Here is a 12,416-nt window from a genome sequence, read left to right as displayed (position 1 = left end):
AGTAGATCTTCTAGGAGACATGAGTGAAGAGTGGCATTCAAGGGGTAATATGTACCAAGTACAGTATCATATATTAAAATGAGCTCTGACCAACAACCCAACAGCTGGCCTCTCCTTACCCCACAGCTGCTGTGGAGTGAACAAGGGCAAGATTGTTCAAGTAAGGACTTGTACTACGAATTGTCGTAAGAAGGAGCAGACAGCATTCGTACACCGACAATCAGTAAACTGGTATTCAGTTGAAACCAAGGGGTACAGTTTAAAAGAGCTGCAATTCTTTGTGATGTTTTGTAGAAGAACTGAGTATAGGTGAGTATAGGTGAAGGCACATTTATTTGTCTCTAGTTTTCGTTGTCATTTACACAGGCAGCAAGTTGCAAAAAATGGATTAGTTTAGTGCTGTTGTCTTGCAATGTCAGGGTTTCTGGGTTGAATTCTTGCTGTAGCTTCCTTGGCCAATGTACAAATTTTAAATTGCTACAGTAAGATCAATCCTCCGGCAGAAATGTGTTAATAATTGTAGTTGCTGAGCTAATGCTCTAAGCTGTCAGTCAGTTAAATAAAAGTTGATAATAATGTTGGCATTTCAGTTTTTGGTACAGAGGTACTGGCGGTGAAACGTGTAATTTTACTAAAAAAAAATCCACTTTGTTTTCAATTGTATTACAGTTGATAATAATAGTTGCGTTTTATTGATGTAGTTGATAATAATTATCAATTCGTAGTAACTACCAAGAGTCAAGTATATTAAATTTGTTTTGTTTGACACATCTGTTGTATTGAGCTTTTTCATTCTTTTGTAATTTTTATAATAGATTAAATCTCTGCTGTGCATTTAGATAATACAAAACAACAATCAATCAGATCTCTCAGAGTCTCTTGTGCTGTTGGGGCAAAGCCACTGGTCCTTATAACGGATTCCTTTTGTGTCAGGAGCATTGACTTGGAGCAACTCTCTGGTTCCTCTGGAATATCTTCTTCAGTAGCATCAGTAGCACCAGCAAGACCAAAAGGACCAGAATGCACAGAATGGCCAGCATGGCAATGACACCTGTAGACTCCTGTATTTTGACCATCCAGAAAGGGGTTGTCGGCTCCATGTTGGTGGAGCGGCTGGGAGTGGCAGGCCTTGAGAAGGTGACATCGCCAGTAGTGTAGGTGCTTGTGGAGTTTTCTGTGCATTTGGAGTCTTTGTGGGGTCGAGATCCGTTCAGGATCAGTGTGGGAGCTGGTCTTGAGTTGAGCATCAAGCACTCCTCATAAGTCAGCTCCTCCAGAGTGAAACGCCTGGATAAGAGGTGAGCCCCCAAAGTATCTTTCTGAATGTCTCCTCTGTCGTTCTCCACTGACTTGACCTCTTTCAACACCTCAGTTGTCTGTTTGAAGGATGCATTAAAAGGGCTCTCTGTGGTAGAGTGGAAACCAGCCAGTGTGTCCTTGACTGTAGTCTGTGCAGTGTGATGCCTCAGTGCACCGCTGGACATGGTGGTGCTGTCTAGGAGGACCTTGTTGTTTGGCTTCAGGGCCCAAGGGCAGATGGCCAGGACAGACAGGGTTAAAAGTAGGCGGCTGGCCAGGTGGGCGGGGGAGGCACACACTAGGTCAGTTGCCAGTCCCAGCCTACCGTTGAGGAGCCACTTGTAGAGGTAGAGTATGTTACACTCACACACCCAGAGGTTGTCGGCCAGCTCGACAGACCGTAAGCGGGACAGTCCATCAAAGGCGCTCTCGGGCACCGACTTCAGACAGTTACTGTTGACCTTCAGCACTTGGAGGTTCACCAGGGGAGCCAGGGAGGTGAGGTCCAGGGAAGAGATGCAGTTGGCAGAAAGGTCCAGGCGGATGAGGGAGGCTGGCAGGGAGATAGGGAAGCCCACCAAACGGTTCTCTTTCAGGCCGAGGATCTGTAACTTCCGCAGGCCCAGAAAGGCCCCCGGCTGGATGAAGCGGATGCGGTTGCCCTCCAGGTCCAGCCTGGTGAGGTTGCCGAGTTGCCGCAGACCACCCGCTGTGAGGTAGGTGATTCGGTTCTCCTGCAGCTGCAGGGACCGAAGGCTGGGCGGCAGGCCCTTGGGGAAGTTCACCAGCCAGTTGTGGCTCAGGCTGAGCTCCTGGAGGTCAGAGAAGGGTTGTAGCAGATGGTCCACATCGCAGAGCTGGTTATGAGCCATCGAGAGGACTGCGGTATTCAGGGGAACGGACCTGGGTAGGCTCCTCAGTCCCAGTGATTCACAAAGAACCAGAGCCCCAGGAGTAGGGCAGCAACAACCTGGGGGGCAGGTTGACATGGCCGGGGAGAGTGGGGCAGATACACTGAGCACAAACAGAAGACCACGGAGGTACCAGGGCATGGCTTAATGTAAAGGCACGAGACCAAGCCATGTGAGACTGAGAGTCACTAGCAACATCCAGTCTCCGGGATGCTGATGCTGCTGCTGCTCCTGCTCCTGCTGCTCACAAGCTTACATCAGGTTCCATCTCTAGCTTCTCTACCTGTTTTCAAAGTAATAAGTGGTTTGTTTCTATTATGTATTCTGTATTGTGAGAAACCGGCAACATATTGAAGCATACTGAAAACTAAAATAATGTATAACTTTCCTCACACTTAACTGTGTAAAGTTGAAGAAGTTTGTACTTTAACCATAATACCTATGTTCACTTTTAAAGCTTTTAGCAGCAAAAGAAAACATTACGTGATGTCTTTACAGCTTTGTACATACCACCTCTTAATGAGTGATGTGGAATTTCACTTCTGCCCCATCCGCAACAAAATGAACGTTCAGAACCGTGCACCCCATACGGTTCTCGTCGATTCTCCGATGCTCCCGAGGAAGCGCCTGGTCTTTGCAGATTCCAAAGAGCCGCCCATCAAAGTTTAATGGAACCCTGAAGTATTCTGTTACCCGTTCCGTGTCTTCCACAACATCCACATTTTTGTAGCGTCCTTCTCAAGCCTAAACTGCCGGGTTTCTTTAGCGTCACAAGGTACAGGTACATTTAAGATAGTGATGGAAAAAACATTAAGTGATAAAAACACAGTTGCTGTTATTTCTCATGTCACTGTCAGCTAAGGGTCATGATTCAGCCAGTCGGCCGATGTGATCAGTAAGGTGAAATGAGTGGAGAAGCTGAATGCAGTTTAGGCTTTTGAGTGACCCAAACCATCTTGACCAATTGGGAATAAGGCCGAAAGCAAACCGTGGGATAGTACATTCTGGAATTATTTAACACCTCATTGACAAAAGAGCGGGGAATCTGAGCCTGGAGTGAGGAACCTTCCAGAGCTCAGGTTTCCAGGACCACACTGCAGTTCTGCTAGGGAGACTTTTCACTTTCGATGTCTGATATTTGGTTCTCAGACTGATTCTCTCCTCTGGCATTCAGCCACGATGAAACACTCATATTTTAGCGCAGCTCATTTTCACACAGTAAAAATAATTTTATTGTACACATTAAAATAAAACTAATTGTGAAAGCAGATAAAGAAACGGATAGAGCTGTCCTATGTTGAGCTTTTCTAAGGCTTGAATATTATTGCTCTTGTCCACAAGGTGGTAGTCTTGCTTCTGATTTTACTGTTAGTCCTAGTGATTTGAAAAATGCATCACAAGATGACTTAACCATTTAGCACAGTGATACTACCAACAGAGATGTATGCATATGTGCATTCATACCAGCCCTCTTATACTGGGAAAATGAACAAGGGAAAGGTCTTCATGTATATTCCTGTCTAATTTTAGCATCTAATTTTATCGATTCCTGTAATTGGCTGCTGAAATATTTATTGACAGCATATTGACACCAGAACACCACCAAGAGGATGCAAGCAATACCTTTCATCACGGGGCTCCGCCACTCTGGAGTGAATGTCTTCAGTCTGATGTATCCTGTCATATGTACAGTAGGTCCTCCTTTCTTTGTGGACAGAAGACTGACATTTTTTCCTCTGTTGGCCAAACACTAATCTGCTATTTAACATGTACATACCAAGGACTGAGCTGGGAATCCAGGAACCTGCTTCAGTATTCACACAGACCAAATGAAAAGGTGACATACAGCAAAAATTTGTCATAGGTGAATTACATTGTTGGATTTTGAATAATAATAATAATAATAAAAATAATAATAATGTCTGTTAAATTTCCATATCGCATCTGAGCTTCTCAGCTTGACATGAACTTATTTTTGTCCAAACAATAGCTTGGGACAACAGGAGAGGACACTTTCCTGCACACTGACTCGCTTCTGCCAATAATCAGTGTACAAAGTGATACCAGAGGAGACTGTCCTTGCTCAGTCTTGACTGCATGAACTTCGTAAACAATGTTCCTGGCGATCCGCTCCAGTGTATTCTTATCCGTCTTCACCTGCTCCTGGTCTGTTTTGGCTCTGAAGCTGTACCATCATCACTGTAAATAAACCCTCCACTTGGATTCCCAATCACTTCCCAAGTTTGTGTCATTATAAAGGGTAATCCATGCATTGATATTTGTATCAATATTTCCCAAAGGCCCAAAATTGCAGTCAATATGCTGGCAATTACAAACAAAACAGTTACAAACAGTCTTCCTGTTTCAAAATTGTTTGCAAATACTGGAGCCTTTGTCATATCAAAATCATGGGTTATTTTATTCAGAGGAGAAAAAGTGTCGTCTGTCTGCACAGGGCCCTTCCATTTATTTTTACAGGGCAAACCCTTACGCTGTAATTTCACTGAGATTATGGCTATGCTTGCCAACGTTCCTTAATGTTGTGTCACACTTCTAATTCTGGGGGCTGCTCATGTTTTTTTTTTTCTTTTAAAAATATCAGTGTTAGTCTTTTATGCTGAGAGATGAATGTGCACACTGAAAAGGGATCGAAAGCAGCGCCTTCCTTGATGCTCCTCTAGTGAAGCGTTCAAGCCTCTTGTAGCTGCAAGGAAGTACACCAAGAGACAAAGGGAAAGTGGAGCTCCACACAGCACTTGGAAGGCTAGTGAAAAATAATAACCAAATTAGGTCTGTTATGGAAAGCTGGTACAATTCCAAGGCTAAATATTTACATATTTTACAACACCGCACAGTCCTTCCCTTACAGTAAATCCACTAACATCTTTAAGGGTCAGGATTACCCCATGATATTAAATTCAATGGAGAAAAAAATGTTAAAAGTACAAACTTTTGCATTTGCAAAACTTTTGTTAAATATCTTCAGCTGATTGTATTATGTATGTATGCAAATATATAAATGTATTCATAAAGAAATGTATACAGATGTTCATTTCATACTGACTAGCATACCATGCAACATCTTAATGAGTGAATCATTTCTTTCACAGATTTTAGGAACATTGTTCAACTGAACTTTGAACAAGAAGTGAGTCAGTGTGCAAGTGGTTCTGATTATGGAAAAAAAATCATGAAATAAACACATATGTCTTAATGGAAAGAAACACTTATTGTCAACGTCACCTGAATGACAGAGAAACTGCTGGCATTATTGGTAAGTATTCTCTGATTTCATTGTCAGTTAAATTTGATCAGAATTATAAAAAAACATTTTGAAAGAAACAGGAATAAATATGCAGACACAAACAAATGTTTACAAACAAAAAAGAATCAATATAAGGGGTTTATCATCTCAGCTAAACAAAGATGAGTACAGTACATAGGTACACCTACTGTAACTCACACTGCAAATAAACTGAGAATAGAATACACACACACACACACACACACACACACACACACACACATCTTCAGAGCCGCTTGTCCCATATGGGGTCACGGGGAACCGGAGCCTACCCGGCAACACAGGGCGTAAGGCCGGAGGGGGAGGGGACACACCCAGGACGGGACGCCAGTCCGTCGCAAGGTACCCCAAGCGGGACTCGAACCCCAGACCCACCGGACAGCAGGACTGTGGTCCAACCCACTGCGCCACCGCACCCCCCTGAGAATAGAATATTCATGCTCATTATCCATTTCTGGAGAAAATGGTGTTTAAATGCTGTTTTTTGGGTCAAAGATTTTTCATTAGTTTTACCTCATGTTTCCCTGCTAACCACAGATGATGAGTAAAAGACTTTTAGTCAAATGTCACTGGAAAATGCAATTTATTTCATGAGCATATGAAAAAAAACAAAAAGTGCAAAAAAAAAAAAAAAAACTGTGATAAAATTAAGTTTTTCTGAACAGCAGAAAAAAAGGCTTATCTAATAATACCAGAGCAGTTGTAAGATTTGGAAAAATTTGTATAACTGACAGACTAGAATTTGCCATGTTTTGCCATTTTCATGGTGATTTTTGTCTGCTGAAGTGGTAGTGGTACAGCTGACGTCTACTTCAGAAACAATCCCTGCTATAATGAGTACTATTAAAGGTGGTCCACTTCACAGAAACCTGAAAAAAGCAAAAACAAAATTTAAGAAAAAAAAAATTTTCACACAGAGTGGTTTTATGAGAAACTAATTTAAAATTCTCTCTTTTCACTTCTTTGTCTTTAAAATAAAGGCACCATGTAGCACTTGTATCCAAACCAAAGGTAGTTGTTCAGCACAGGCCCTTGCAACCCAAATGTTTCGTTTCCATAGAGAAGGGACCCGAGTGGCGTTTTAGAGCAGATACTCTAAACCCACAGTGTCCAGCTTCCTACAAATCAGAAATAAAAATAATTTTCCTTTCGAACTAAGCAGCAATATAATAATAATAAAAACATCTATTGTCCTAAAGCTCAAGAATGTCATCTTAAGTAGCTACATACAGAATGTCCAGAGCTCAACACTGTTCATCATAATGGTCTAACCTTACCCCTAACCCTAAACCCTAAGCCTAAAACCAACTCCTAAACCCTAACCCTACCTCCTAATGTTAAACCCTAAACCTTAATGGTAAACCCTAATGCTAAACTCTAACCCCGACCCCTAAACCCTCAACCCAACCGTTTACATCCCTTTGCATTAGGTCACTGGGCCCTATAACCACTGCAAGTCCCGTGTTTGAGACCAGTTCAGACACTGGACCGTTAATGGTTTATGCAAACCTACGTGATTCATAGGTGAGACAGAGAAATAATGATGGACTCAGGGACGAGTAGCCTTATTTCGAACTATGCCTGGCTCTGCTAGAATTCTGTGATAAAAAGTAGAGCGCCTATACAGCCAATACAACAATCTTACCATAGTAACAGCACTGTGCCTGTGCTAATGTAACATACTGTGACTAATAGGGCTTTAGCGTTGCTCCGTGTGTGAGCTGTGAGTCATGCGTGAGAGAAACGTTCCAGTTCTGTACAACCTACGAAAGAAGACAGCAGATGAGACGTATCTCGACTGGGTTTCTATGCTCTCGCCCAGCAGGCATTTTTTTTATTGTGGAATCGTGGAGCAAAAACACACACAAGAGCCTATACATATGGTGGCGCTGAGTGAGAAGGCACCAGAAGACCTTGTCATTGTCATCGCCGTGACCGCTTACATGGCTAGTCCACTATGATTCCTTGGACCTTGGATGTGGTTGGATTTGCATCAGACTGGGCCACCCTGCCCTCCATTCCAGGTGAATTCTGGGAACTGCTTGGAGGATTGCCCTTTCTCAGGTGGCACAGACACACCAGGCCTTGGGCCTGAGCTCCCTTGTTTCCATTTGCCACCATGTTCTCCACCGGCCTTCGTTCCTCTTTGATGGTCTCCTCCTGCTTGTTCTCCACATCACAGGGCCTCGGTGAGGTCTCCTTACCCTTGTCTCCCACCAAAGCCTTCGAGGGCGTCCTCAGGTTCTTGGTGACCACCTGGTCAGCTGTTTGGAAGGGCCTGGAGGGATCGCCTGCTTCTGGCTGCTGGGAGTTCGGAGGCTTTCCATGAACGTCACTGAACGTCCTGGCACCGCCCGACTTGTCCTTCTGGTCCACGTACTTCTTTGTGGGGAAGGAGGATGGGTAGTAGGCAGTGAGCTTGCGCTTGTGGCTCATAACAGAGGCACAGCAGACAATGAAGATGAGGACAATGACCAGCGAGGAGACGACGATGATCAGGAGCAGGTTTTCTCGCAGGAAGTCCACCACCTGGTGGAAAATAAAGTGCTTAATGCGGGTGACTGTGGTGACCCTGGCTGTAGTGGATATCAGGACTGGGCTGTGGGTGGTGTAGGCTGCAGGGTCCAGGATTTCTGGCTCGCCCTCCCCGCTGCCTTCTGCGGACATGTTGAACGGCAGGGGTGTGGCACCTCCCCTGTGGCCCCAGAGCAGGACCACACACATGCAGGCCAGGGGAAGGAGATCAGACACCCTCATGGTTCTTCTGAAGACCTGCGGCAAAGAAGTGGTGTGTGTTACAAATGAAGAGAGTGGCAGTGTGGGGGCAGCAGGTGGTGCAGAGCTTAAAGAAGCAGCAATATATGTTTTCATTATTATTATAAAAATTTCAATAATAATAAAAGCTATTGTCCTAAATAATTATAACATTGGAAGTTCAAGTACCTCCCTTGAGCAAGGTATTTACCCTAAATTGCTCCAGTAAAAATTACCCAGCTTTTCAAATATGAAAATAATTGCAAGTGTATGTGTTTTTTATTTTTTATTTTACTTTTTTATTCACAACAGCAAGAACGCTGGGTCACAGTAACAGAAAGAGGAACATAATGTGAATACATACACATTTATTTACTTACCAGACGCTTTTCTCCAAAGCGACTTACAATCATGGATACTATGTAGTGATACTACACACCTTATTCACCAAGGTGACTTACACTTCTAGATACACTACTTACAATGGGTCACTTATCCACACATCAGTGGAACACACTCTCTCTGTGTCACTCACACACCACAGGGGAACCTGAACAGCATGTCTTTGGACTGTGGGAGGAAACCAGAGCACCCAGAGGAAACCCACACAGACACGGGGAGAACATGCAAACTCTGCACAGACTGAGCAGGGATCTAACCCACATCCTCTTGCACCACTCAGGCACTGTGTGAACAAAGTAGCTACTCACTGTGCCACCACACTGCTCTGGTGTAGAATATATAACTACTGTAAATATTTACTCAATATATAACTCGGGGGGGTGCGGTGGCGCAGTGTGTTGGACCGGGTCCTGCTCTCCGGTGGGTCTGGGGTTCGAGTCCTGCTTGGGGTGCCTTGCGACGGACTGGCGTCCCGTCCTGGGTGTGTCTCCTCCCTCTCTGGCCCTATGCCCTGTGTTGCCGGGGTAGGCTCCAGTTCCCTGCGACCCCGTATGGGACAAGTGGTTCTGAAAATGTGTGTGTGTATATAACTCAGGGACAAGAAATATTTCAAAGTTATATTTCAAATAAAGTGTTATGAATTCAGCACACAGAGCAGGAACTATCTATGCCTTTTATTCAGTGTAAACACAAAATTGATGGTGTACTACGAATGGGTAAAGAATTTGCAGTTTGGTTTCACAGACGATCTTCAGTAAAACTCTTATTTCAGAGAGACTAAATCCCTTTTAACCCTCATATTTAGAGAACAGAGAGCAACACTCGGTCAGTTGCTTCACTAATGACTCTCCTTTCACTTCATTTCATCCTTTCTGCTCTCGCACCTGTTACACCTGTCTAATGAACTTAGATGTAAAAGTGCCAAACTTCACGTGACCACAACTTTTCATGACTTTGAGCTCATCTCCACCAGGCTGGTGTAGAGAAAACTACACACAGACACACACACACAGAGACACATACAGACACACACACACACACAGCTTGGTCACAAAGAGCACGAGGGAATCGGTTTGCCAAAGGACTGCAGTGAGGAACCGGCTCAAAATAAGATTACACACACACTGTCTGAACTGCTTGTCCCATACAGGGTTGCGGGGAGCCAGAGCCAAACTTGGCAACACAGGGCATAAGGCTGGAGGGGGAGGGGACACACCCAGGACAGGATGCCAGTCCATCGCAAAGCACCCCAAGTGGGACTCAAACCCCAGACCCACCAGAGAACAAGACCTGATCCAACCCACTGCGCCACTGCACCCCCCGAAATAAGATTAGTGCAGGAGGAATATTTCAAGCAGCATTTCAAGAAAATATACTTTTAAGAGAATCTCTTCAGATGAAAAGCACTTTCGTAGCGTTTGATTCACGTAGCACTTCCTATGTGTGTATTAAATATAGTTTAATAACCAGTCCTCATTCTGGGTGGAGGACAGCAGGCTTTGCACAGGTTTTTAATTTACGTAGCGCTGGTTGCTCACTTACCACACAAAAGACCAGCCCAAACTGTGCTCCTGGGAGGGAGCAGTAAGGCGTGGGATCCCTGTGGTTTTTGCCTCTATATTTACCCCCTGGGCAGTCGCTTAAGTAGAGCCTGTGCCAGCAGAAGGGATGTATCCAGACTGAGTTCCCAGAAACATGCAGATTCAGGAGCAGATGGGATTTATTTAACATTAAACTCTGTCTGTATGGCACTTTCATCCTCCAAGTCTAACTGTTTAGCCACCTGTTGGCCCCTTAATTAATGTAACTTTTATCTTCCTCAAGGGTACAGCAGCAGCAGGACACTGACTCCAAACTTGAACCAACAACCTCCTGGGCACATTCAGTTCTTTAACCACTGTGCTGGCTCATACACAACTGTCAGAGGACCTTACAAACCTGACTGGAGGAGCATCTCTACAAGCATAACAGACCAAATTAGGCAAATTGGTTTTAATCCGTTCAGGGATGAATCATGTGATCTTTGCTGGGGATTTGAACTTCTAAATGAGGTTCATACAGTTCCTCTCTTGACAGCGATGAAAGGATGGCAGAGAGCTCGTTATTTATGTAACGGACAAAATTAAGAGAATGTGACTTCTTTCAGAACTGGAATTGAAAAAGAACTCAGCAATATGTCATATGGGCACTTAAATGTCTTCAGAAAAATTGTACTTGGACAAAAATTTCTGGAAAATGTACTGAGATGTCTTAAGAAAGGAAAACATTGGTATCTGTTGTGAAAGGGATGGCTGACATAAAGGAAATGTATGTTAAAGTTTATTGGAACTCAACTTTGAAATGTTGTTTGACTACATCAGTATTACTAGTGTTGTGTTATTAGCATAAGGTATTTCCTTCCAAGTTCCGTAAATACAGGTTGCATTTGTTCCAGAACAAACAAAATTTCATGAAAGTGAAAAAAATTAAAGTACAATAAACAAGTAGACAATCCATAAATAATAGAAAATCTATTTGTACCTTTTGTCTATTTCTCTACCTTCAAAAACTTGTAATTCAACCATTTTTAAAAGAAGTGAAAAACATGTTGAACTTGAAGCTTGTAGCATGTCTTTTATACTTTCAAATATTAAATTTGTCTGAAATTCTTTTAAGCACCCTGGTCCAAGTGAGCTTAATTTGCTGTATTCCATCAGTGTGCTGCGATACAGCTGGTGCTGCTCTTAGATATTCTTGCGCTATAGAACCAACAACCTGAATCAGCTCTACATGTTTGCAAGGTTCTTGCCAACAGGTGTCCAAGGCTAAGACGGCCCACATTTTAGCCTCATCCAACGTGACAGAAGCAGCCTGCCAAACAAAATGCTAATTTCTTCCATTCAAGCATCATACTTGACTGCGTCAGCCCACTAACGCCTTGCACCTTTCTACACAGTCAGCTCTAAATGACATTGTAGATATTGAATTGATTTGTCATGTGGAGCAAACAGTCTTCCGAAAGTCGCTCTGATGAATGTTTTTCAAACGCAGTGTCTACTCACAGGCCACAGCTGTGGGGGTCAGCAGGGAAACTCTCCAGTGTCCTCACAGCCAAGAGTTGGTGACACGCGGGCAGCTAAGATGGTGAAAGGCTGGCAGTTGTTTCCCGTCTCCTGGGTACTGCTATAGGCGCTGGCAGTCTGGAACTCTTCTGGCCAGATGAAAGGATCCTGTGGGGGCTGTTGTCAGGGTCAGGTTCCTCCCCTTTGGATCCTCCTCCTCCCTGAGCTCCTCCTCACATCTCCGGCCAGATTACAGCATGGCAGTGCAGCCCCTGGCGCACAGCTTGTTCCCATTAGGCTCTTGCTTCATGTGGCAGTGGTGTGAGCGTGGACATGGGAGTGGCATTCCACACATCTGGGTCTTTCAGACGGGGGGTGGGGTGCTGTGTTTGAACATAGGTTCACTGTTGTGTATCTTTTATTCAGATCTGGAGAGTTAAAGCAGCTGTCACCTACAATTATATGAAAGGTCCTGAAAGGCCACTATCGTATTGGTGTCCTGCTGTGGTTCCCTTGATCAAGGTACTTACCCTCAACTGTACCAGTAAAAATTACCCAGCTCTATGAGAGGGTAACACTGTAAACAGATTGGCATCATATATCGCTTTGGAGAAAAGCATCAGCCGTGTGAATAAGTGCAATGTAGACGTCTCAGTGTGTTCACGTGCGCACTAGTTCATCTCAGACATCCGCTAAGCAGAAAAG

The 12,416-nt window shown here is 44.0% G+C and overlaps 2 protein-coding genes across 2 annotated transcripts; both read right to left on the bottom strand.

Annotated features, from left to right (window-relative positions):
* Positions 1-709: 709 nt before the first annotated feature.
* On the bottom strand, positions 710-2,171 carry LOC108932523 (leucine-rich repeat-containing protein 15-like). Its single transcript, XM_018748974.1, has one exon. The coding sequence runs from the start codon at positions 2,169-2,171 to the stop codon at positions 930-932; it is 1,242 nt and encodes a 413-aa protein (XP_018604490.1). The 3' UTR covers positions 710-929.
* Positions 2,172-7,454: 5,283 nt separating this feature from the next.
* Positions 7,455-11,847, bottom strand: LOC108932539 (transmembrane protein 119-like). The gene is made up of 2 exons (XM_018748998.2): positions 11,712-11,847; positions 7,455-8,286 (listed from the first exon to the last, which is right to left on the bottom strand). Exon 2 carries the CDS (start codon positions 8,269-8,271, stop codon positions 7,462-7,464), a length of 810 nt encoding a protein of 269 aa, XP_018604514.1. The 5' UTR covers positions 8,272-8,286; positions 11,712-11,847; the 3' UTR covers positions 7,455-7,461.
* Positions 11,848-12,416: the final 569 nt, after the last annotated feature.

The sequence above is a fragment of the Scleropages formosus genome, chromosome 19, assembly GCF_900964775.1.
Source record: "Scleropages formosus chromosome 19, fSclFor1.1, whole genome shotgun sequence".
Lineage (NCBI taxonomy): Eukaryota > Metazoa > Chordata > Actinopteri > Osteoglossiformes > Osteoglossidae > Scleropages > Scleropages formosus.
Note: the sequence above shows the minus strand (reverse complement) of the source record. Positions and strands in the feature narration are given on the sequence as shown.

Coding starts and splice junctions, on each gene's coding strand:
- LOC108932523 (XM_018748974.1), bottom strand. CDS start 2,171: ATGGCTCATAACCAGCTCTGCGATGTGGACCATCTGCTACAACCCTTC.
- LOC108932539 (XM_018748998.2), bottom strand. CDS start 8,271: ATGAGGGTGTCTGATCTCCTTCCCCTGGCCTGCATGTGTGTGGTCCTG.